This window comes from Cetorhinus maximus, chromosome 1 (genome assembly GCF_964194155.1).
Source record: "Cetorhinus maximus chromosome 1, sCetMax3.hap1.1, whole genome shotgun sequence".
In the NCBI taxonomy this organism is placed as follows: Eukaryota; Metazoa; Chordata; class Chondrichthyes; order Lamniformes; family Cetorhinidae; genus Cetorhinus; species Cetorhinus maximus.
In genome coordinates this window covers 146,561,398-146,588,827 of record NC_135879.1, presented here as the reverse complement: position 1 = coordinate 146,588,827, position 27,430 = coordinate 146,561,398, and the positions used below count along the sequence as shown (strand labels likewise).

General features: G+C 44.0%; 1 protein-coding gene across 1 annotated transcript in view; it reads left to right on the top strand.

Annotated features, from left to right (window-relative positions):
- The window catches only part of LOC144697813 (uncharacterized), a 55,087-nt gene that overhangs the window by 12,407 nt on the left and 15,250 nt on the right, over positions 1-27,430 (top strand). The window contains exons 3-4 of the mRNA XM_078570067.1: positions 15,432-15,543; positions 25,078-25,152. Coding sequence (XP_078426193.1) covers positions 15,432-15,543; positions 25,078-25,152 — 187 coding nt within the window. The remainder of the gene's footprint in view (positions 1-15,431; positions 15,544-25,077; positions 25,153-27,430) is intronic.

Below are 27,430 nucleotides of genomic sequence, written 5' to 3'. Positions count from 1 at the left end.
GTTATATAGTATTCAGTTCCTGAATGAGACCAATATCTGTGGTATAGCCACAAAGTTCCTGTTGAGAAGCTAGAACAGGAGGACAGAATTTTTGTTAAGGATGTAGAGTCTTCTACCTCAATGACTACAAAATTCTTACCAGCCCAACAACACAGAGGTTGAATAAAATCCAACAAGCACAAAAAGCAGATTAAAAAATGTGTTAAAATTAGACAATACTGCCAATATGAATGGCCAGAATATATTCCAGTCTCATCTTGAAACAATACTTCGGGCAATGCAAACATCTCAGTGTCATGGATGACTTCCTAATTTATGATGAGAGGTTGTTCACACTAAGAGTCCTGACTTGAGATCCTTCAGGGCTGGGGTGGGTGCGGGGTGATGTAGGAGAATATAAACAATGTATTTATGGGAGTCAAAGACTTAGGGGGGGATGTAGTACAAAGGGTTAATGTTATATATGTAAATATATAGTCTACATCATCAGTGATGTAAGATCACATGACAACAGAGCATGGAGAGAGATTATTCTATGTGGAGCCTCGCGCTGTGTCTATATTGCATATAATTTGTATAATGTTCAATAAAAGGTGTTTACCAACAGTCTTGCCTCCAGCGTTATCTGCAAGTCTGGATGATGAACAACCCCATCTAAGACCCACAATGATGATCACAGATCAACTCAAGAAAACCTACAGATAATCTTCACCTTCAGGATGACACTGCTAGTGACAGTCACAGAATCACAGAATTTTAATGGCACAGAAGGAGGCCATTTGGCCCATCTTGTCTACACCAGCTCTCCAAATGAGCATTATGACCTAGTGCCATTGCTCTGCCTTTTCCTAATACCACTGCACATTGTTTCTATTCAAACAATCATCTAATGCCCCCTTGAATGCTCCAATTGAACCTGCCTTCACTACACTTCCAGGCAGTGTATTCCAGACCCAAACCACTTGTTATTTGAATAAGTTTTTTCTCATGTCACATTTGCTTCTTTTTCAAATCACTTTAAATCTGTGCCCTATCTTTCTTGATCCTTTTAAGAGCGGGAACAACTCCTCCCTACCTACTCTGTCCAGCTTCCTCATGATTTTGAACATCTCTATCAAATCTCTCAGCCCCCTTCTCTCCATGGAAACAGTCCCAACCTCTCCAATCTATCTTTGTAACTGAAGTTTCTTATCTCTGGAACCATTCTTGTAAATGTCTTCTGCACTCTCTCCAATGTGTTCACATCCTTCCTATAATGTGGTGTCCAGAACTGTACACAATACTCCAGCTGAGGTCTAACGAGTGTCTTATATAAATTCAGCAAAACCTCCTTGCTCTTGTACTCTATGCCCCTATTAATAATGCCCAGGATACTATATGCTTCATTAACTGCTCTCTGCACCTGGCCTGCGACCTTCAATGATCTATACACATATACACCCAGGGGCAGAATTTTGTCCTTGTTGGGCAGGCTCGGTGGGAGCAGGCGGGGACGATTGGGAAGCCGACCGCCACCTGCAATTGAGGCCGGAAGGCGATTTCATGCTGGTGGGCCAATTAAGGCCCGCCCAGCATGAAACAGAGCTGCCTGTGTGATTGGGGGGAAGAGGGCGAGCGGGACGAGTGCGAACTTTGTGCATCCGCATGAGTGCACGCTTAATAATCTCCCTGAGGCACAGAGTTGCCTCAGGGAGTTGAAGAGTTTTTAAAAAAAATAAAGAAATGAAAAATGTTATAAAATATGTCCCCGCTCATGTCCATGTTCTTCCTACCAGGATGCATCACTTCACACTTCTCCGCATTGAACTTCATCTGCCACCTATCTGCCCACTCCACCAACTTGTCTATGTCCTTTTGAAGTTCTACACTGTCCTCCTTGCAGTTTACAACATTCCCAAGCTTTGTAACATCCACAAACTTTGAAATTTTCCCCTGCACACCAAGATCTAGGTCATTAATATATATCAGGAAAAGCAAGGGTCCCAATACCGACCCCTGGGGAACTCCACTACATACCTTTCTGCAGCCCGAAAAATATCCATTGACCATTACTCTCTGCTTCCTATTTTTCAGCCAATTTTGTATGCACGTTGCTACTATCCCTTTTATTCCACGAGTAATAACTTTTCTCACAAGTCTGTTGTGTGGCACTGTGTCAAATACCTTTACTAAGTCCATGTACACCACATCAACAACATTACCCTCATCGACCTTTTCTGTTACCTCTTCAAAAAACTCCAGCAAGTTAGTTAATCATGATTTCCCCTTTAGATATCCATGCTGGCTCTTCCTTATCAACCCATATTTTTCCATGTGACTACTAATTTTATCCCGAATAATTGTTTGCAGAATCTTGTCCACTACTGAAGTGGCCCTCCAGCCAAGGGCACAACTTTTAAACCTCATTATCTTTCCAGGCTACTTAGCGAACATCGGCAATATTCTCAAACCTTTCTGTCCACAGATTTACTGAAAAGGTGTCTGATGCATTATTCAGGAAGATCAACGTTGTTTTTTCCTTTCTCATTCAATAGCAATGGCACAAAGAGAGACTGTCCAATTTTACCAAACAGCATGATAATCCTGACATTCATGTAGCCATCTAAGTCGCTAGGCACTAACCAGTGGCCACCACAAATAGAAAGGGATGTAACTTCATCATTATACAACTGCCAATAAATACAATCACACAAATCAATGGCAGTTTCTTAGGAAGGAGTCGCAATATTTTCATTTGAAGACAAGTATCTCTGTCAGGCTTACCTGAAGGCAATGGAGATTGGAAAGCAATGGAAGCAATCATCTTCAGCCTTGGATAATGATACTATTACAATATCCATAGATACAAAAAAAGCAGAGATAAAACCAGGCCAATGAAGCTATAAAGGAGCATCAGAGGTCCTATAGTTAGCATCTTCAACCAGCACTTCAGATGTCTCAAAGAAAATCAAGGATTTCTTACAATACATCACTGTTAGGATGTCAAAATTATCACTTGCTCTTTTCTCTTATTTAGAGTGACAAATGATCAAGCAGGATCACTGACCAAGAGGATGTAACTGCAGAAACATCAGTAATGGACATGTAGCCATCAAGATCCCATTCTGTGCAAATGGACATTCAACATGTAATGAGGTTGTCTTAGATGGATTTGCTTTATGAAACCCCTTTAAGAAATCAATATGGCAACAAATTCAAATATAAGATACAGTTTGTGTTGTGTTGCAATATGCATGGCGTAAGGTTTATAAATGCTTAGGATGCAGTAGCAGAAAAAGGAACGGATTATGAGGAAACACTTTACAACATGTATAGTTGGGGAAACTACTTGGCATAGAAAATGTTTCAGTAGCTTTACCGTGCTAGCTTTCTTCAGCTTTGACATCTTCTGCTTTTGGGCACTGCTGGCAGCATTCACCTGGCCACTATGTTAGTCTTGTTGCATTAGTTGTTTCTGCGCTCCTAAGTGTGAAAACGACCCCCTTCTCCTTCCTTCCTGCAGCTTGAGTTGCAGTGCACTATCACTAAATCCGCTGAAATGTAGTCAGGAATCCTCCAATGGTACAGGAATTTTCCAGCAAAACCGTTTCTCTTGTGTTGCAGGTGAGAATGTAAGAATAGTTTCTGGAGTCTTTTAAAATGAGCCTCAACTTTATACCTTGTGTATATAGGGATGAGGTACCTGCTGTGTGGATGGGAGATTACACTGAACAAACTAAATATGCTAATTCTGAATTATGAGGTAAATGGCCATATGAGTACTGTTTTGAGAAATAGTTACAACACACCATTTAGTCAACTTGCGCACAAATTTCCAGACTCTGGTATATTTGAGATTTTACATTTTCTTTGTGGTTTTTATAGATATTTAGCAACGAAGAGTTAACAAAGTGAGCGGTGGCCCTGTAGAAAGTGAGTCTGGGGAATTAATAATGGAAAATAAGAAGGCAGATGAATTGAACAGGTATTTTGCATTGGTCTTCACTATAGAGGACACAAGTAACATCCCAGAAATAGCTGTAAATCAGGAAATGGAAGGGAGGGAGGAGATCAGGAAAATTACAATCACCAGAGAGGCGGTACTGAGTAAATTGTTGGAGCTGTGGGCTGACAAGTCTCTAGATCCTGATGTACTTCATCCTAGGGTCTTAAAAGAAGTGGCTAGTGAGATAGTTGATGCATTGGTTTTAATTTTCTAAAATTCCCTAGATTCAGAGAAGGTTCCATTAGTTTGGAAAATAGTTAATGTAACTCCTTTATTCAAAAAGGAGGGAGACAGAAATCAGGAAACTACAGGCCAGTTAGCTTAACATTTGCCATAGGGAAAATATTAGAAGCTATTATTAAAAATGTTATGGCAGGGCGCTTGGAAAAATTCAAGGTAACCAAGCAGACGTGATTTTGTGAAAGGGTGATCATGTTTAACCAATTTATTTGAAGAAGTAACATATGTTGTGAATAAAGGGGAACCAGTGGATATACTGTATTTAAATTTCCAGCAGGCATTTAATAAGGTGCCACATCAAAGGTTATTAGAAAAATAAAAGCTCATGGTATAGGGGGTAACATATTGACATCAATAGAAGATTGGCTAGCTAACAGGAAACAGAAGGTAGGCATAAATGAGTCATTTTCTGGTTGGTAAGATGTAACAAGTGGTGTGCCACAGGGATCTCAACTCTTTACGATTTATATAAATGATTTGAATGAAGGGACTGAAGGCCTGGTTGCTAAATTTGCTGATGACATAAAGATAGGTAGGATAGTAAGATGTGAAGAGGACACATGGAGGCTACAAAGGGATATAGATAGGTTAAGTGAGTGGGCAAAGACCTGACAAATGGAATATAATGTGGGAAAGTGTGAAATTGTCCATTTTGGCAGGAAAAATAAAAAAGAAGCATATTATCTAAATGGTGAAAGATTGCAGAGCTCTGAGATTCAGAGGGATCTGGGTGTCCTAGTGCATGAATCACAGAAGGTTAGTAGGCAGGTACAGCAGGTAATTAGGAAAGCTAATAGAATGTTATCACTTATTGTGAGGGGAATTGAATACAAAAGTAGGGAGGTTATGTTTCAGTTGTACAGGGCATTGGTGAGACCACATCTGGAATACTATGTACAGTATTGGTCTCCTTATTTTTGGAACGATGTAAATGCATTGGAAGCACTTCAAAGAATGTTTACTAAACTAATGACACTTCTGCTTCTGAGGAAGAGTCATACGTACTTGAAACGTTAACTCTGTCTTTCTCTCCACAGATGCTGCCAGACCTGCTGAGTTTTTCCAGCAATTTTTGTTTTTGTTTACTAAACTAATGCCTGATTGGGTGGGGTGTCTTAGAAGAAAGGTTGGACAGGCTAGGCTTATATCCGTTGGAGTTTAGAAGAGTACGAGGAGACTTGTTTGAAACATAGAAGATCCTGAGGATCCTTGACAGGGTCGATGTGGAGAGGATGTTTCCTCTTGTGGGAGAATCTAGTATTGGGGCCACTGTTTAAAAATAAGGGGTCGCTCAATTAGGACAGAGATGAGGAGAAATTTTTCCTCTCAGGGTGTTGTGAGGCTTTGGAACTCTCTTCCTTAATGGTGGTGGAAGCAGAGTCTTTGAATATTTTTAAGGCAGAGGTAGATTTTTGATAAGCAAGGGGTGAAAGGTTATTGGGGGTAGGCGCGAATGTGGAGTTGAGGTTATAATCAGATCGGCCATGAACCTATTGAATGGCGGAGCAGGTTCAAAGGGCCGAGTGGCCTACTCCTACTCCTAATTAATATGTTTGTATGATAGTTCCCATAAATGGAACTTAAAACCCAGAAGTTGAACCTCCTTTGTAAAGGTGCTTGCATATGTGCACAACCGATAGGATTAAAAACACGACTATTTGCAGCAATCTGTATACTGGCTTGGCATTTCTTCAGTCAGAAGTGCAAATTATTAAGCGTTATATTCCAGAAAACAAGTTTGTGAAGGATACAACTGAAGCCAATCTTTACGCATTTTCATAAGCATTCATTTATATGGTTACAGATTACAAGCAAGCACCTTCTAACCCACCAACCACAGTTTAAGTCAATGCCTCTGACTAGGGGCACAAATGAATCCACAATTAATGCCCAGTACCTGTGTACAATTAAACACAATTATAAAATTAACAAATTGGAGGCACAAACTTGATATAAAAAGAACAGAAGCTGTATAGATCAATGTTAAAATTGACAGTTCTTCACCATTTACTTCAACTAAAACCAGAGGACCTAACTTTGCCTGTGCACATTCTGTCAAGCTGTTTAATTGCTTTTACACATTTCCAGTGAACTTGTTTTTTTGATTCTGTCACAGGATGTAGGCATCGCTGGCTAGACTATTATTTTTAATACCCATCCCTAATTGCTCTTTGGAAGATGTTGGTGAGCCATCTTCTTGAACTGCTGCAGTCCATGTGGTGCAGGTACACCCACAGTTCTGTTAGGGGGTTGGCTTAGGATTTTGACCCAGCCGCAGGAATGGCGATATATTTCCAAGTTAGGATGGTGAGTGGCTTGAAGGGGAATTTGCAGGTGGTGGGGTTCCCAAGCATTTGCTGCCCTTGTCCTTCAATGTGGTAGAGTTTGCGGGTTTGGAAGGAGCTGTCAAAGGAGCCTTGGTGAGTTGCTACAGTGCATCTTGTAGATGGTACACACTGCTGTCACTTTGCATCGGTGGTGGAGGGAATGAATGTTTAAGGTTGTGGGTGGGGTGCCAATCAAGCGGGCTGCTTTGCCCTGGGTGGTGTCAAGCTTCTTGTGTGTTGTTGGAGTTGCACTCATCCGGGCAAATGAAGAGTGTTCCATCACTCTCCTAACTTGAGCCTTGTAGATGGTGGAATCAGGCTTTGGGGAATCAAGACGTGAGTTACTTTCTGCAGGATTCTCAGCCTCTGATATGCTCTTATAGCCTCTGATATGCTCTTATAGCCACTGTATTTATATGGATGGTCCAGTTTAGCTTCTGGTGAATGATAATCCCCAGGATGTTGATTGTTCGGGATTCAGTGATGGTAATGCCATTGAATGCCGAGGGGAGATGGTTGATTCTTTCATGTTGAAGATGGTCATTGCATGTTACTTGCCACTTATCAGTCCAAGCCTGAATGTTGTCCAGGTCTTGCTGCATTTTCACATGGACTGCTGCAGTATCTGAGGAGTCATGAATGGTGCTGAACATTGTGCAATCATCAGCGAACATCCCCACTTATGACCTTATGATGAAGGGAAGGTAATTGATGAAACAGATGATGGCTGGGCCTAGGACATTACCCTGAGGAACTCCTACAGCGATGTCCCGGGGCTGAGACCTCCAACAACCACAACCATCTTCCTTTGTGCTAGGTATGACTCCAGCCAATGTAAAGTTTCCCTCCTGATTCCCATTGACTCCAGTTTTGCCACGGTTCCTTGATGCCACATTCAGTCAAATGCTGCCTTGAAGTCAAGGGCAGTCACTCTCACCTCACCTCTGGAGTTCAGCTTGTTTGTCCATGATTGGACTAAGGCTGTAATAACGTCAAGACTTGAGTGGCCCTGGTGGACCCCAAACTGAGCATTAGTGAGCATATTTTTGCTGAGTAAGTGCCGCTTGATAGCACTGTTGACAACCTCTTCCATCACTTCACTGACCATTGAGAGTAGACTGATGGGACGGTGATTGGCCAGGTTGGATTTCTCTGGCATTTTTTATCATGGACAGGACATACCTGGGCAATTTTCCACATTGCCGGGTAGATGCCAGTGTTGTAACTGGAAGAGCTTGGCTAGGAGAACGCCTAGTTATGGAGCATCATTTTAAAAATAATGTATTAGTAATCCATTAGAAATGGTAATCAGAATAGGTCTTTTTATTAGTCTTAGCAGTGGCTTAGTGGGTTTGTTCTTGTTTCCAAGTCAGAAAGTTGTGGGCTGCAGTCCCTCTCCAGCGACTTGAGCACATCATTCAGGCTGACTTTCAAGTGCATTACTGAGGGAGTTGCTGCATTGTCTGAGCTGCTGTCTTTTAGAAAGACTCCGACAACACAGAAGTAGGTAATTCATTCCAACATGACTGTGCCAGCCCTTTGTCAGAGTTATCCAATTTAGCTGGGGATGGTGTAGCATTTTCAAAGAGCTGGCACAGGTATGATGGGCTCCTTCTGTGCTGTATAATTCCAGGATTCCTATGTATAGTGTTGCTAACACACATCAGTCAGTGAAAAGATTTCCTCATGATGTATTTTTAAAGATTGAGGGATACAATTTCTGTCATAACTTTGGCGTATGATTAGTGGAAATCCTCCAGAAACAGCGTAAACGACTGATTTAACTATTTTTGTTGGGTTTACACCAACCTTCTGCTGAAGTTACAGTGAGATATTGTGAGATAAGTTGCAGAAATTCCGGTCAGTCATTGTAAAATACTTTGCCAACTTATGGAATGTTTTGTGAAATTGGATACAATTCTTAATCATGAACAGTTTGACCTTTTTTCACTGAAAATAATCTCTGATCATATCTGACGAAATGCAATCTTCTGTTTAACGAATGCTAATTTTTGGTGTGATCAGTGATTGTTTGCTATGCAGCCATTAATTTCTCCGAAGTGTTAACGTATGCTGGCACCATTAGTATTACAAGCCTTGGAGATATGTCCTGGTCATACCGCTAAATAATCCACATGTGCTGCTGACCGGATAACTTGTAAATATCCAAGCTGCTGAACAAGACAAAAATGTTAATATACACTTCAAATATTATTTTAACACTTCAACGATCAGAAGGTTCAGGGAAATTCCTATTTCTGTATGTTGACCTATTGGGGAGAATTTTGAATCAATCATGTCAGCTGAATTGGTGGGACTTTCTGTGGGTTGGGAACCCATTGGAATCTGCAGCAGGCTCTGTATCCTGAACATTTTAACAGCATCCCGCTTCTGGACTTCCCAACCAATCAGAGCACAGGCAGGATGACAGACCAAAACTGTCAAAAAAAGGATTTCTAGTCACTCCAACCTGGAGATAGTGCACCAAGAGGATCCAGGGCACAGGAGGCCAAGGCGGTGCTAATCCCAAATTCTGCCTTTCCCAGTGTTCTCCTGTACAGCATTCGTAAGGTCAACACCCCTTGCAGTCCTACTCATTCCTCTCTCCCCATCTGGACAGCCAAAACTTACCCTCATCCTTTTGCTCCCTAACATTCATGTCTCACAGTTACCCTTCACAAATATTGGGGGATGAGGGTGGCACTCCAGTGATGACTGCTGTAAATACATGCCCACCTAGTCCACTGGGAAGGAGGCCTCTGTTCCAGAGGCTGAAGATATCAGCAACAATCTGCCTTGAAAGCTAAAAACTTTTGAGACTCTGGTGCTCAAACATGTCAAGAGAGCTGATCCTCTGCCTGTAGACCATGTGTTGGGGGTGGGTGGGGGAGGGGAGGGGAGGGTCCTACCTCCTTGGAGCAGAATCACTGTGCCCCATCTTCTCTGCCCTGTGGAGCGGCATGTGAGTGAGGAGAAGGCAGCTGGTGCCACTGATTTTCGTGCTGCTGCTGGTGATGTTGGTGTTACTGTTCCTTTCGTTCCTTATCAGAGGTGTACGATGGAGTTGCATGAATTGCTCCCGTGCCACATCGAATGCTGGTGTCAGGGAAGTGCAGCTCAAGATAGCAATATAGAAGCATGGAAAATAGGAGCCGGAGTAGGCCATTTGGCCCTTTGAGCCTGCTCCGCCTTTCAATATGATCATGGCTGATTCTCTATCTTAATGCCATACTCCTGCTCTCTCCCCATAACTCTTGACACCTTAAGAGTCTAGAAATCTATTTTCTTCTTAAATATATTCAGTGATTTGGCATCCATAGCCCTCTGTAATGGAGAATTCCATAGGTTCACCACCCTCTGAGCAAAGAAATTTCTCCTCATCTCAGTCCTAAATGATGAGGGAGCCCAGCACATCAGTGCGAAAGATAAGGCTGAAGCACTTGCTAAAATCTTCAGCCAGAAATGCCAGAGGTCCCCAGCATCACAGATGCCTGTCTTCAGTCAATTCAATTCACTCCACGTGATACCAAGAAATGGCTGAAGGCACTGGATATTGCAAAGGCTGTGGGCCCTGACAATATTTTGGCAAGAGTACTGAAGGCTTGTGCTCCAGAACTTGCCACGCCCCTAGCCAAGCTGTTCCAGTACAGCTACAACACTGGCATCTACCTGGCTATGTGGAAAATTGCCCAGGTATGTCCTATACACAAAAAGCAGGACAAATCCAACCCAGCCAATTACCACCCCATCAGTAAAACTCTCCATCATCAGTAAAGTGACCAAAGTACTCATCAATAGTGCTATCTAGTGGCACTTGCTTAGCAATAACCTGCTCACCGACGCTCAGCTTGTGTTCGGCCAGGGCCACTCAGCTCCTGGCCTCATTACAGCCTTGGTTCAAACATGGACAAAGGAGCTGAGCTCCAGAGGTGAGGTGAGAGTGACTGCTCTTGACATCAAGGCCGCACTTGACCGAGTGTGGCATCAAGGAGCCCTAGTAAAATTGGAGTAAATGGGAATCAGGGGGAAAACACTCTGCTGGTTGGAGTCATACCTAGTACAAAGGAAGATGGTTGTGTTTGTTGAAGGTTGGTCATCTCAGCTCCAGGACATCACTGCTGGAGTTTGTCAAGGTAATGTCCTAGGCCCAACAATCTACAGCTGCTTCATCAATGACCTTCCTTCCATCATAAGGTCAGAAGGGGGGATATTTGCTGATGATTGCACAATGTTCAGCACAATTTGCAACTCCTCAGATACTGGAGCAGTCCATGTCCAAATGCAGCAAGACCTGAACAACATCCAGACTTGGGCTGACAAGTGGCAAGTAATATTCGCGCCACACAAGTGTGAGGCAATGACCTTCTCCAACAAGAGAAAATCTAACCATCGCCCCTTGGTGTTCAATGGCATTACCATCACTGAATCCCCCACTATCAACATCCTGGGGGTGACCATTGACTAGAAACTGAACTGGACTAGCCATATAAATGCTGTGGCTACAAGAGCAGTTCAGATGCTAGGATTCTTGCCGTGAGTAACTCGCCTCCTGATTCTCCAAAGCCTAACCACCATCTACAAGGCACAAATCAGGAGTGTGATGGAGAATGCTTCACTTGCCTGGATGAGTGCAGCTTCAACAGCACTGAAGAAGCCCGATACCATCCAGGACAAAGCAGCCTGCTTGATTGGCACCCCATCCACAAACATTCACTCCCTCTGCCACCAACACACAGTAGCAGCAGTGTGTACAATCTACAAGATGCATTGCAGGAATTCACCAAGGTTCCTGAGACAGCACCATCCAAACCCATGACCACTACCATCTAGAAGACAAGGGCAGCAGACACATGGGAACACCACCACCTGGAAGTTCCCCTCCAAGCCACTCACCATCCTGACTTGGAAATATATCGCCATTCCTTCACTGTTGCTGGGTCAAAATCCTGAACTTCTTCCTTAACAGCACTGTGGGTGTACCTACACCACATGGACTGTAGTGGTTCAAGAAGGCAGCTCACTACCACCTTCTCGAGAGCAATTAGGGATGGGCAATAAATGCTGGCCTAGCCAGAGAAGCCCGCATCCCATGAATGAATAATTTTTTAAAAATGGCCTACCCTGTATCCTGAGACTGTGACCCCTTTTCTAGACCCCCAGCCAGAGGAAACATCATCCCTGCACCCAGTCTGTCCAGCCCTATCACAATTTTATATGTTTCGATTGTAGGGGGTGGTGGTGTGTGTGTCAGCTTCACCTCTGACTTCTGAGCGGTTTGAATCGCTCCCACTCCCTGGGTTCTAGACCTTGAACTTATTTGAGGGTTGTGACAAAATGCAGCAGACAACTGGTTTTGGTGCAAAAAAAGGGCTGTGTTTATTGAAGTCACAAATGAACTTATAACATTAGGATTACACTGAGATTATACAGACCTGCAAAGTATACCTAGTTAAGAATGGGGAACACATGGCATAATAAAGGAAAATCACGCTACTAATCCCCTTACTCTTGTCCCACCCCCAAAACCTAACTAAATTGAACTAGGAGAGGTCAGGGATCATGCTCACCAACCAGGGTTCCTTGACAGTTCGAAATCCAGCCAGGTAAGCCGGTTGCAGTTTTGGAGTACGCTCTTTGTGTCCTCTGGGGCCTGCCGTCCCCACATGGTCCTGGTATGTGGAATCTGCAAAGCTTCTTCAGTTGGGTGGAGGGTGCGGTTGTGGGTGGTTGATCTTCGAGGAGGGCTGTGGTTGCGGCCTTGTTGTCTTCGGTTGAGTCTGCCACCCCGCCCCCACGCCGTGATGTTGCCTGCGGGCCTGAAAACTTCCAAATCTCCTTCCTCCGCTTGGCTCAGCTCCCTGCTTAAACTCGGCTTCAACCATTTCCAACTGCTCACTGCTCTGTGTCAGCTTTCAAAACTGCTCACTGCCCAAAAACTGCTCACTTCAGATCTCCTGGCCCAGTTATACTGTTTTTTTTTCGAATTTCTTATCTCAATCCAAATCAAGGTTAGTTCTTTGTTTGATTTTGGTGAGATTCCCAAGGTGATTGTTGTCTCATTGTTTTTAATGGGCTCGCATGATGTTCATCATTGTCTTTCTGCCCCCGTAACTAGTCCTGAACTGAAAGCCATTGTATGTGTGGAGTATTGATGGGTTCGCATAATTGCATTGAATGTGGTCTTCCTGCCCCCATAGTTAGTAGCGATTATTTATGCAAGATTTTGATGGGCTTTAGTTTTGTGTTGATTGTTTTAAAGGGAAGAATGCGTATTCTGTCTCCTCTCGTTGTCTGGTTTCAGGTAAAAGTCCAAAAGTCATATCCTTGTTGATGATATGAAAAATGTGGGAATTTTGAGAACCATCAGATGAGATCCCTGCTCATTCTTCTAAACTCCAGTGAATACAGGCCTAGTCGGCCCAATCTCTCTTCATGTGACAATCCTGCCATCCCAGGAATCAGTCGCTGCACTCCCCCTGTGGCAAGTATATCCTTTCTTAGGTAAGGAGACGAAAACTGGACACGATAGATGAGTGAAGTGCAAGACAGAACAGCTGGAAATCACCTGTTAAGCAGTGAAGGCATACACTCAGAAGAAGTGCCGTGAACAGCTATTCAGTTTCACCTACAAAGGCTTCCCAACCTGTCAGTTTCACTGAAGAAGCTCTTCTTGCTGCGTACTCGCCTGGTTGATATCGGTGGGTTACTGACAGCTCAGGAGTTGGTGTAAACCCAGAATGGTCCGTTAAAACAGCAGTCAATGACCTAGTTACATATTACAATTACTAACTTGACAGTTCTACTGGTAGGTTGGGATCCCCGCTCATTCGCAAACCTGCCCCAATGAAACACGGAAGTGTGCATGATAATTGTGACCCAATGTCACTTTCAGGGGATTTAAGTCCCTGCACATAACCAAACTCACCTTCCCTTGGCAATTAAGGTCCTCACCATTGTGTTTGTTTTGAGCTTATGGCCTAAATTTTTTGGATGGTGGGGTTTCCCTTCCAAGAGTGCCCTGCAGCCATTTCACGCTTGAATGAGCATCAAATGACTGCAGGTGGGACTTCCGCCCCTCACTCAGAAGGAAGCCCCATGTTAGAGAGCTACCGGTCAATCTGATTGGCCAGCAGCTCTCCAGCCCCTGCATCAACAAGAGCTGCATTGGGACTGAAAAGGAACTTCAGCAAGATGCCTGAACCTAGTTGAAAGTTCAGGGTAATGTGGCAAACTGGATGAAAGGTTGGCTTTGTAACAGGAAACAAAGGGTAATGGTCGATGGATGCCCTTGCAAATAGAAAGTTGTCTCAAATGGTGTTCCACAGGGCTCGGTGTTGGGACCCTTGCCGTTTGTGTTATATATTAATGATTTGGACGTGAACGGCGGGGGGACACGATTCGGAAATTTGCAGACGACTTAAAGATTGGCCGAGTAGTGGATAGTGTAGAGGATAGCCATAATCTCCAAAATGATATAGATGGGCTGGTGGAGTGGGCGGTAAAGTGGCAGATGGATTTTAAAATAGAGAAGTGTGAGGTCGTACATTTAGGGAGGTCAAACAGTTACAGGGATTACACAATAAATGGGAATATACTAAGAGGGGTAGCTGAATTGAGAGATCTTGGCGTACAAGTACACAGGTCCCTGAAGGCAGCAGTTCAAGTAGACAAGGGTGTAAAGAAGACATATGGAATGCTTTCCCTCGTTGGCAGAGGTATAGAATATAAAAGTAAGGATATAATGTTGGAATTGTATAAAACACTGATGAGGCCACAGCTGGAGTATTGTGTGCAGTTCTGGTCACCACATTACGGGAAGGATGTATTAGCTCTGGAGAGAGTGCAGAGGAGGTTTACAAGAATGTTGCCAGGGTTAGAAAAGTGTAGCCAAGAGGAGAGATTGGATAGGTTGGGGATATTTTCCTTAGAACAAAGAAGGCTGAGAGGTGACTTGGTTGAGGTGTACAAAATTATGAGGGGAATAGATATGGTGGACAAGATAAAATTGTTTCCCTTGGTGGAGAATTCTAGAACCAGGGGATATAGATTCAAGATAAGTGGCAGAAGGTGTAGGGGGGACATGAGGAAGAACTTTCTTACGCAGAGGGTAGTGGGTGTCTGGAATTTGCTGTCCAAGTTGGTGGTAGAGGCAGAAACTCTAAACTCTTTTAAAAAGTACCTGGATCTATACCTTAAGTGCTGTAAGCTGCAGGGCTATGGGCCAGGCGCAGGAAGGCAGGATTAGAAAGGGCACCTGGGTGTCCTTGGGCTGGCATGGACAAGATGGGCCGAATGATCTCCTTCTGTGCTGTAACTTTTCTATGGTTCTAAGTCCCGGGACCAGAGGTGAAGGTAGGTTTAAGGGGTCCCAGGGCGGGGAATGTAGGGAAGGCTTGGGGGGAGCGCAAAGGGGGCGATTGAGGTGTCGGGGGAGAGGTCAGGGAGTGGGAGTTGAAGGGAGGTCCAGCAGCCACTGGACCTTAAAGGGGTGGGTGCCCACTGTCAAACAGCCACTAAAAGGCCTCAATTGGGGCAAAGGCGGCTGTCCCGTCTGAGGCCTTGCTTGCCCCAGCGTAGAATCACTGTGAGGCCGGGGCAGGCGGGAACCCAGAGGGAATCCCGTTCCTTCAATTTCACACTCCGCCCCATGCCTAAAAACCTGCCCGTGGTGGGGAGTGTGAAATTCAGGCCTATGTACAGTGGCACTATAGTAAACATTGATATTACAACAATGGAGTTATTCAAAGATTAGCAATGGACCTAACACTGTAGCTATAACTGTAACCTGCTGCAACAAGAACTTCAAACTCAATTTTGTACAAAAATTTTAAAATACTTCACTTATACTCACTCTACTGAATTATTTTTTTGTTTTTCAGGTACGTTCAAAAAGCCAAGGTGATACGATGGGTGGCATATCACCTGACAAGACAATTAGATCTCAACAAGGAACTGTTGTTCAACATTCACAACTTTACAAAGAACAAAAATGTTAGTGGTATCATTTGTTTAACCTGCTCTTCAATACGATGTTTAAGTACAGATTACATGGTACAGGCTGAGACTTGCTAGGCAGAATTTTAACCCTCTCAGCTCAGTGGAAACCAGGTAACCAGAAACCAGGAAACAAGAGGTAAAATCCAATTTTAATGCCTCTGTGTTCTAGGATGCCTAACTCAATCAGGATGTTCATGAACAAATATAAATACTTGCACTGTAACACCATTAGGATGGCAATACAATTTTAACTATCTACTCAGTGGAACACCTGTCACAGTAAAACCTGGTGGACACCCAGCGGACGCCCTGCAAATTCAAAACCTATTTTTGTGGGGTCATGTGGAGCAGTGGCGCTCCTCTGGAACCCACAAGGAATATTTGGGCTGCTGCGCTGGTTGCACCACCATTATCACCCCAACCTTTGCCTCATTAAACCTTAAGGACAATCCTCATTGGAAATTTGTGTGTCCGGCAGGTTGATGTGATGCGTCTGGTGTGAGGGTGAAGAGAGTTAGCATGCTTTCTGCTTCTGTGTGCTAGCTTGCTTCTATTTTCAGTAGACAGCCTCTGCATTGGCAGGTCCTCAGCTGTGTCTCCTTGTGGCAATGCACAGAAACTGGATCCCTTGTGGCCCCAGGATAAAGCTTCAGAGGAACTCGGAGGAGGTTTGGTCCCCATACATGCAGCGTGCAGGCCCACGGGAATGAATGTGGACATGCTCCAGCACTCATCAAACTTCCAGCTATGGACGGATAGCTCCACTGCCTTATGATTACTGCAGGAGAGTTGAAGTTCTCAGGGAGTAAACCCTGGCGAGAAATTCTGGAGTGGATCCTAAAGGCAGACTGATGTCTAAAGATGTCATCTTTCCATCAACTTCCTCTGCAACCAAGCTGGTGCTAAACGTAATGCCTTGTATTCCTTAGTACTCAATCGGGGAGGTCAAGAGGGGGACCCTGATATTTTTGCAGCCCTGGGTCTCCTTAAACTTTGCTCAGACTTGTGCCTGAGAACATTCGGGTTTTGTTGCAGAGTGCTAACACAAATGGGAAACAGCAGTTACTGGTGATAAGCCTAACTCAATTGGCGTAAAGAACAGGTGTTACAGACTGTTTCTGATGGAGAGAGGGACCATTGTGTCCCACTGGTCAGCCACTGCCCACTTCAGGTTGGGCAGTGCCGGGCTAGTAAGATGCTGACCCACCATGGTCTATCTGCTTCAGTGGGTGCTTGGAACTTAGAGTGTATGCTCAACAAGTGGACTGAATCTATTGCACCGGTGAACAAACAAAGCAAAAGAAGGAAGATGCCAACTCTTGGATTGGCAAGCTAGAACATCAGGACCATGTCTATGTGATTGATAGATGACTTGCAGCTGGCCGATAAGGCATGTAAGACCGCTGTGATCAACGTGGATCTTGATAGGCTGAACATTGACATTGCTTCCCTACAGGAGACCAGGCTTGTCGAGAGCAGATCACTGAAAGGAAAACATTATGTATTCATCTTGCAGGGGAAGAGTTCAGAGGAAACACGTGAGCGAGGTGTGGGCTTCAGTGCTCTTGATGATAGAACTGCCCCACCTCCCACAAATGCTTCAGAATGTGTCCTCTCCATCTACTCATCAACTCAAACCAGTTAACCTCATGAGTATCTATGCTCCAATGCTGTACTCAACTAGAGAGCCAGAAGATCAACTTTATGTGGATCTCACCAAAGGCATTTGACCATGTGAACAGAGGTGGTCTCTTTAAGCTGCTGGACAAAGTTGGCTGTCTGCCAAAGCTGCTTCATGTGCTCTCCTTTACCATGACAATATGATGAGTAAGGTCAGCTATGACTGGGTAACATTGGAACCCGTTGAGATCCATAGTGGGCTCAAAAAGCTTGCATTTTGCGTCAACACTATTTGGCTTATTCTTCTCCTTGCTGCTGTCATATGCCTTCAAGCCATCTACAGAGAGTATCTATTACATACTGGAACTGATGGAAAGTTGTTCAACCTAAGATCCAAGACAAAGGTGCATTAAGTCCTCATCAGACATTGCTTTAAGCTGACAATGCCGCACCAGCATTCCATACTGAGGAACATCTTCAGTGACAAATGGAAAGACTCTCTCACACTTGTAAAGAGTTTGGTTTGAACTTCAGCATGAGGAAGACAAATGTCATGGTCCAGGATGTTGCCATACTGCCATCCATCAGCATGGATAATGTGGCTGTGAAGGTTGTTGATAGCTTCACAAATTTAGGCTCCAAAATCACCAGCAATTGTCACTTGATGCTGAAATCAACACATGCATCGCAAAAGCTGCAGCTGTTATATCCAAGCTGGGTAAGAGAGTGTAGAACAACAACAACCTGACTGAGAACACCAAACTGCAAGTCTACCAGGCCTGCATCATCAGTGCACTCCTCGGCAGTGGTGAGACCTGGACAACCTATGCTAGGCAGGAGAAAAGGTTAAACACTTTCCATCTTCGCTGTCTCAGATGTATCCTCGGCATCTCTTGTCAGGACAAGATCACCAACTCAGAGTGTGCTAACTCCATCATCGCTAAGCCAACAACGTATGGGCTGGCTAGACCTTGTTAATTGGATAAATGATGGCTGCATACCTAAGACCTTCCGTACGGTGAGCTGGTTACTGGGTCATGATCTCATGGACGTTCAAATTTCCGCTACAAGAACACATGCAAGTAGGATATGAAGATGCCAGACATTGACACTGACTATTGGGAGGCAGTCGCTGACGGCTGTGACCTCTGGAGGCTGACTGTTTTGAAGGGCTTTGGAAGAGGTGAGCAGAAATGAAAAGCTCAGCTGGTCAGGGAGAAGGCCCAGAGAAAACAGAGGCCAGTGAATCCTGCCCCTCCTCAGTCCACTGTCTTGCTATGCAGCAAATGCGGCAGAGAGTGATATTCCAGAGTGGGGCCCCTGAGCCACATCGGGTGATGCTTAACATAGAGTTGACCACCTTAGTGCAACTATCATCTTATGAGATGGAAGCCTGCCACTGCATTGGAAACTTGCCTGAATGCCAAGCAGGTATATTCTGGATGCCTTTATCTTCACAGGCTGGTGAGCTGGACTTTGTTGGCTGCTGGCTAGTAAATCACCAGGTATGATAGTGTAGTTGTTATGTTAGTATACTAAGAACCCAATTTGTGGACATGTAGACCCTGGTCTTTCTGTTCTTGCATCCACTTGAGAATTATACCCTGTATTTTATATTGCCTCTTCCTGTTCTTCCTTCCAAAATGAATCACTTCACATTTCTCTGCATTAAATTTTACCTGTCACTTGTCTGCACATTCCACCAGCCTATCTATGTCTTCTTGAAGTCTATCACTAGCCTCCTCAGTTTCCAAGTTTTGAAATTGTGCCTTGTACACACCCATTTAGGTAATTTTATTTTTATTATTCATTCATTGGATGTTAGCCTTTCTGGTTAGGCCAGCATTTATTGCCCATCCCTAGTTGTCCTTGAGAAGGTGGTGGTGAGTTGCCTTCTTGAACTGCTGCAGTCCATGTGGTATAGGTACACCCACAGTGCTGTTAGGAAGGGAGTTCCAGGATTTTGACCCAGCAACAGTGAAGGAACGGCGATATATTTCCAAGTCAGGATGGTAAGTGACTTGGAGGGGAACTTCTCGGTGATGGTGTTCCCATCTGTCTGCTGCCCTTGTCCTTCTAGATGGCAGTGGTTGTGGGTATGGAAGGTGCTATCTAAGGAGCCTTGGTGAATTCCTGCAGTGCATCTTGTAGATGGTATACACTGCTGCCACTGTGCATTGGTGGTGGAGGGAGTGAATGTTAGTGGATGTGGTGCTAATCAAGCGGGCTGCTTTGTTCTGGTCAGTATCAATCCTTTTGAGTATTGTGGGAGCTGCACTCATCCAGGGAAGTGGGGAGTATTCTATCACACTCCTGACTTGTGCCTTATAGTTGGTGGATAGGCTTTGGGGAGGTCAAGAGGTGAGTTACTCACCGCAGGATTCCTAGCTTCTGACCTGCTCTTGTGGCCACAGTAGTTATATGGCTAGTCCAGTTCAGTTTCTGGTCAATGGTAATCCCCAGGATGTTGATAGTGGGGAATTCAGTGATGGTAAAATCATTGAACATCAAGGGGCAATGGTTAGATTCTCTCTTGTTGGAGATGGTCATTGCCTGGCACTTGTGTGGCACGAATGTTACTTGCCACTTGTCATCCCAAGCCTGGATATTGTCCAGGTCTTGCTGCATTTGGACATGGGCTGCTTTAGTATCTGAGGAGTCGTGAATGGTACTGAACGTTGTGCAATTATCAGCGAACATCCCCACTTCTGACCTTATGATGGAAGGAAGATCATTGATGAAGCAGCTGAAGATGGTTGTGCCGAGGATGCTACCCTGAGGAACTCCTGTGGTGATGTCTTGGAGCTGAGATGACTGACCTCCAACAACCACAACCATCTTCCTTTGTGCTCGGTATGACTCCAACCAATGGAGAGTTTTGCCCTTATTCCCATTGATGCCAGTTTTGCTGGGGCTCCTTGATGTCACACTCGATCAAATGTGGCCTTGATGTCAAGGGCAGTCACTTTCACCTCACCTCAGGAAATCAGCCCTTTTGTCCATGTTTGAACCAAGGCTGTAATGAGGTCAGGAGCTGAGTGGCCTTGGCAAAACCCAAACTGGGCATCAGTGAGCAGGTTATTGCTAAGCAAGTGCCACTTGATAGCACTATTGATGAGCCCTTCCATTATTTTTGCGATGATCGAGAGTAGACTGTTCAGGTGGTACCAGTGTTGTAGCTGTACTGGAACACCTTGGCTAGGGGCGCAGCAAGTTCTGAAGCACATGTCTTCAGTACTATTGCTGGAATATTGTCAGGGCCCATAGCCTTTGCACTATTCAGTGCCTTCAGCCGTTTCTTGATATCATGTGGAATGAATTGAATTGGCTGAAAGACTGGCATCTTTGATGCTGGGGACCTCTGGAGGAGGCTGAGATGGATGATCCACTCGGCGCTTCTGGCTGAAGATTGTAACAAATGCTTCAGCCTTATATTTTGCGCTGATGTGCTGGGCTCCTCCGTCATTGAGGATGGGGATATATATACAATATAACATATCTAAAGAAAAATAGTGGTCCCAGTGTCAGCCTCTGGGGAACCCCACTGTATACCATCCTCCAGTCTGAGAAACAAACATTCACCACCATGTTCTGTTTCCTGTCATTCAGCCAATTTCGTATCCATGGTGCCACTTTCACTTTTGTTCCATGGGCTTCAACTTTGCTAACAAACCCATTATATGACTCTTAATCAAATGCCTTTTGGAAGTCCATGTACACCACATCAAATATGGTGGTGACTCTCATCAGCCTTCCCTACCTCATCAAAAAATTCAATCAAGCAGGTTGCCTTTAACAAATCCATTACGGTTTTCCTTAATTAACCACGTGTTTTCCAAGTGATTGTAATTTTGTCCCAGCTTATCGTTCGTAAAATATTTCCCACCATCAAATTTAAATTGATTGACATGTAATTGAGGGGTTTATCCTTACACTCTTTTTTTCAACAAGGTGCCATTTGTAATTATTCTCCAAAGAGGATTAGAAGTTTATGGTCAGTGCCTCTGCAATTTCCATCATTACTTCCCTGAGCATCCTCAGATGCATTCCATCTGGCCCTGGTCACTTATCAAATTTAAGTACAGACATCTTTCTAATACCTCCTCTTTATCAATTGCCAACTATCCAGTATCTTACCTCCTTCCTCTTTACTATGAATTTGATAGTATTTTTATCTCTGGTAAAGACAGATGCAAACTGTACATTTAATGCCTCAACCTGCATGCATCTGTTCCATTTTTAGTCCCTACTTGGCCCCAGTCCTCTTCTTACTACTCTTTTAGTATTTGTATGCCTATAGAAGACTTTTGGATTCTCTTTCATGTTAGCTCTCATGGTCTTCTCATACTTACTCTTTGCCTCTTTTATTTTCTTCTTCATTTTCCCCCTGACCTGCCTATATTCAGTCTGGTCCTCTTTAGTATTATCAACCTGACATCTATCATATGCCTCTGAGCTGTTAACTTAAAATAAAAAACAAACAATTCTTTGGGTCTCTAGGCTATAATCCTGCCCTGATCCTCCAGATGAGAGGCCCACTGCTCCCATTTGGTGACCTCCTACACCAGGCCCTCCTAGACATAACATCTTCTGAGCCTGCTCCTGTGACTGCAAGTTCAGAAAGGCAAGCATTTCCAATGAGAGTGGTCCCTGTCCCTGGACAAGGATGGGCTGAAATAAAAGCAAAATATTGCAGATACTGGAGATCTGAAATAAAAACAGAAAGTGTTGGAAAAACTCAGCCGGTCTGTCAGCATCTGTGGAGAGAGAAACGGAGTTAATATTTCAAGTCAAATATGAATCTTCTTCAGAATGGAACATTCATTTCCAATGGATAATTTTCTAAAACAAAAATCCTAAAATAATCAGGTAATGGGAAAAAATCTGATCAGTTGGGAAAAACAGTCACCAACATGCCCAGAGCTGCAGAGGCATTTGCATGTGTACAGAAATAAAAACAAGGGTTGTGTCTCAATAACTAACACGGGGCCCTTCTGTAGGTACAAAAATAGGTTTTGGTTTTTTTTTATTTGTTCTTTAACAGGATGTGAGCATCACTGGCCAGCCCAGCATTTATTGTCCACCCCTAGTTGCCCTTGAGAAGGTGGTGGTGAGCTGCATTCTTGAACCGCTGCAGTCCATGTGGTGTACCTATGTAGGTGCACCCACAGTGCTGTTAGGAAGGGAGTTCCAGGATTTTGACCCAGCAACAGTGAAGGAACGGCAATATATTTCCAAGTCAGGATAGTGTGTGACTTGGAGGGAAACTTCCAGGTGGTGGTCTTCCCATGCATCTGCTGCCGTTGTCCTTCTTGGTGGTCGAGGCCATAGGTTTGGAAGGTGCTGTTGAAGGAGCCTTGGTGAGTTGCTGCAATGCATCTTGTAGATGGTACATACTTTGCCATTGTGCATCCGTGGTGGTGGGAGTCAAGGTTTATTGTGGTGGGTGGGGTGCCAATCAAAATGAGCTACTTTGTCTTGGATGGTGTTGAGCTCTTTGAGTGTTGTTGGAGCAGCACTCACCCAGGCAAGTGGAGGTTAAGAGTTCATCTCCACAGAATTCCCAGCCTCTGACCTGCTATTGTATTCGCAGTATTTATATGGTTGATCCAGTTCAGTTTCTGGTCAGTATTGGTCTCCTGGCTTGATGGTAACCCCAGGATGTTGATAGTGGGGATTTAGTGATGGTAATGCCATTGAATGTCTAGGCAAGATGGTTAGATTCTCTCTTGTTAGAGATCGTCATTGCCTGATACTTAAGTGGTGTGAATGTTACTTGCCACTTATCAGTCCAAGCCTGAATATTGTCCAGGCTTGTTATATATGATCACAGACTGCTTCAGTATCTGAAGAATCATGAATGGTGCTGAACATTGTGCAATTATCAGTGAACATTCCCACTTCTGACGTTATGATGGAAGGAAGGTCATTGATAAAGCAACTGAAGATGGTTGGGCCGAGGACACGAACCTGAGGAACGACTGCAGCAATGTCCCGGGACTGAGATGAGTGACCACCAATAACCATAACCACAACAACCATCTTCCTTTGTGCTCATATGACTCCAACCAGTGGAGAGATTTCCCCCTGATTCCCATTGACTCCAATTTCACAATGGCTCCTTGGTCGAATGCTGCCTTGATGTAAGGGACCTTTGGAGAAGGCCGAGATGGATCACCCACTCGGCACTTCTGGCTGAAGATGGCTGCAAATGCTTCAGCGTTGCCTTTTGCAGAGATGTGTTGGGCTCCCCTGTGATTGAGGATGGGAATATTTGTGGAGACATCTCCTCCAGTGAGTTGTTTAACTGTCCACTACCATTCACAACTAGGTGTGGCAGGACTGCAGAGCTTAGATCTGACCTGTTGGTTGTGGGATCACGTAGCCCTGTTTAGCGTATGCTTCTTCCGCTGTTTAGCATGGAAGTAGTCCTGTGTTGTAGCTTCACCAGGTTGACACCTCATTTTTAGGTATGCCTGGTGCTGCTCCTGGCATGCCCTCCTGCACTCTTCATTGAGCCAGGGTTGGTCCCCCGGCTTGATGGTAATAGTAGAGTGGGGGATACGCCCGGCCATGAGATTCCAAAATTTGGTTGTATACAATTCTGCTGCTGCCAATGGTCCACAGTGCCTTTTGGGTGCTCAGTTTTGAATTGCTAGATCTGTTTGAAATTTAACCCATTTAGCATGTTTGTAGCACCACACAATATGATGCAGGGTATCCTCAATGTGAAGGTGAGACTTCATCTCCACAAGGACTGTGTGGTAGTCACTCTTACCACTATTGTCATGGGCAGATGCATCTGTGACAGGTAGATTAGTGAGGATGAGGTCAAGTGTGTTTTTCCCTCTTGTTGGTCTCCTCATCAGTGCTGCCGACCCCGTCTCGCAGCTATGTCCTTTAGGTCTCGGCCAGCCCGGTCAGTAGTGGTGCTACTGAGCCACTCTTGAGTACATTCTGTGCCTTTGCCACCCTTAGTGCTTCCAAATGGTATTCAACATGGAAAAGTACTGATACATCAGTTGAGGGGGGACGGTGGGTGGTAACCAGCAGGGGGTTTCCCTTGACCATGTTTGACCATGAGGCTTCATGGAGCCCGGCATCAATGTTGAGGATTCCCAAGGCAACTCCCTCCGATTGTATACCACTGTAGCACTACGTCTGTTGGGTCTGTCTTGAGGGTGGGACAGGACATTCCCAGGGATGGTGATGGTGTTGTCTGGGACATTGTCTGTAAGGTATGATTCCCTGAGTATGACTATGTCAGGTTGTAGCTTGACTAGTCTATGGGACAGCTCTCCCAATTTTGGCACAAGTCCCCAGATGTTATTAAGGGGAACTTTGCAGGGTCGACAGGGCTGGTTGCACCATTATCATTTCTGGTGAGTTCCATGCCAGTTGGTCCATCTGCTTTCATTGCTTTTAGGCTTTGTAGTGGTTTGATACGGTTGCTTGCACTAGCAAGATGGCAGTTAAGAGTTAATTGCATTGCTGTGGGCCTGGAGTTACATGTAGGCCAGGCCAGGTAAGGATGGCAGATTTCCTTCCCAAAAGGGGCATCAATGAACCAGATGGATTTTTACAACAATCTACAATTGTTACATGGTCATCATTAGACTAGCTTTTAATTCTATAATCATTAATTGCATTTAAATTCTACCAGCTGCCTTGGTGGGATTTGAACTTGTGTCCTCAGAGCATTAGCCTGGGCCTCTGGATTACTAGTCCAGTGACATTACCACCACCGCCACCCCATCATGCTAATTCTAGTGCTAATTGCAGACCAAATATTGTTTAGTGAAAGTGTGCTTATTTAATGTAGCTGTGCCTTCTGTTACAGGTTACAAATGTACCTTCAACATTTTGAGTTTGAGCTGATACACCTGTCCATCTTTCACTTTATTGTAGGAGAGAGATTCTGCAAAACTGAAGTGCCTGCTTTCTGTCCTTCCTCATTTACGAAGCACACATGAGACTGCAATGGTAATAGCACAACGTGACATTGACAGAATTCTAATTGCTAATGAACTATAAACCTATTGAGGTTCACATTTCAAACACTATGACTGAGATGAATATGAAAGTTTTGCAATTCTTAGCAAGTTCTTTCAATCTTTGTGTAAACTTAATATTCAGAGGGCACAAATGTTTAATAAGTGATTAATATTTGATGCCTGTGATTGAACGATGTGATGGGCCTTTGAGCTTTACTTAAAAATGAACTCCAAGTATAACTAAGCACTATATACCTCATATAATCCAGTAAACCTGAGTTATGGGTGCTTTCTGAATTTTTCTCAGTACGATTCAAAAAACACAAGTTGCCTCAGTGGATCAAAAAGTTTTGTTATTTTGGGATTGATGTGTAGACTGAGATTCTGTTAGGGAGCTCTGTTCTGGACGACCACATCACTGCATTGTGCCTTTTATGGTGTGAATATTGCGGCTTCACTAGAACTTGTTTTGGACACATCCACTGGAAAGGGAAAGAAATCTAGTGCAGAGAGGGAATACTGCATTGTTGGAGGTGCTGTCTTTTAGGTGGGACATTAAGCTGAGGCCCTGACTGCTCTGTCACATGCATATAGAAGACCCCATTGCACTATTTCAAAGAAGAATGGGGGAGTTATCCCCCATTGTCTTGTCCAATCCCTCGATCAACATCACAAAAACTGATCATTATCGCATTGCTGCTTGTGGGAGCTTGCATGTGCAAATTGGCTGCTGTGTTTCCTATAATAGAACAGTGACTGTGCTTCAAAAGTACTTGTAAAGTACTTTGGGATGTCCTGAGGCCATGAGAGGCACTATGCAAATACAAGTCTTTCTTGCATTTGGATTGCTCCAGCAAAGAGATGGCACAGACGTGATCAATGATCTCCTTCTGTGCTGTAAATTTTATGGTTCAATGGGTCATCTGACACTGGGAGGTGCTGCAACTCTTCTGTTTCACTTATTGGATTATAATGAAGCTTCCTGTTTTAAATTGATCATATAGCAAATTCAGAGGCTGCTTCTGGGATTGTGATTACCTGATGGCACAACCATTGTGAAAGCCGCAATGGAAGGCCATTTGCAGTTACCAAAGTTATGGACTAATTTGCTTGAACTATTTAGGCCATGGATTTACTTTCTATGATCACCAGCCCTAATGTTAAAATTTTCACAGTAATCAATTAGATTTGGCACCATAACATGGGATTTGAAGCATAGGGTAAGTAATGAAAAATATTTCCAGTAAGTTTGGCACTGCTATGACATTGCTGCAGTTAAGGGAACCTTAGTAATAATAGTGAAGTGTAATGTCTAGGAGAAGAAAGAATACAAGGCAAAGTAAAAACAAAAGCAACATACTGCAGATGTTGGAAATCTGAAATAAAAGCAGCAAATGTTGAAAACACTTAGTGCTCAAACAACATCTTGGAAAGAAAAACAATGGACATTTTAGGTCCATGACCTTTCATTAGAAGTAACAAAGTTTTAACATTGACTCTGTGAAGGTTCAGTCAAAAATTGCAGTGTAAGCAAACTACTGCACTTAAAATAGACACTGGAAAAATGAAAATTTGACAAAAAAGTTCAGGCCCAGTGGCACTTAAAGCTGACACACTGGCTGCTGGTATTACTGAAATGGATCATTTTAATTTGTTGAGTTCAGATCATTGCTGCCCTATAGCAGGTGGGAGTTTGTAGGTAGTTCTAGTTGTGTCCATACCTTAATACTCTTTCTTGGTGGAACAGTGTAAGTAGTGGAAGAATTTGAATCTGATAGGCTGCACTATGGCACTCCTTCCATGACTGTAACCATCTTTATACTAACAAATATGACAGTTCATTCTATATGGCAGGAGGTTTTTATGGGCTGCCACAAGCAATACGGTGTAGAGCTGGTGCAGTACCCACCTTATGTGAGTATTTTGCTAGGTGTCAACCCAAAATTTGGAGCCAGATCTCTGATCTACGTTTACTGCTGTCTGGAGTGGGGGTCAAGTCCTGTACCTTGTGACTTTTTAAAATTTGTTCTTAGGCTGCATGTGTTGCTGAGAATGCCAGCATTTATTGCCTATCCCTAATTGCTCTTGAGAAGCTGGTGGTGAGCCGCCTTCTTGAACCGCTGGGGGCCATGTGTTATAGGTACACCTATAGTGGTGTTAGGAGGGAGGTTCCAGGATTTTGACCCAGCGACAGTGAAGGAACGGCAATATAATTCCAAATCAGGATGTTGTGGAGCTTGCAGTGGAACTTGCAGTGCGAGAGTTTG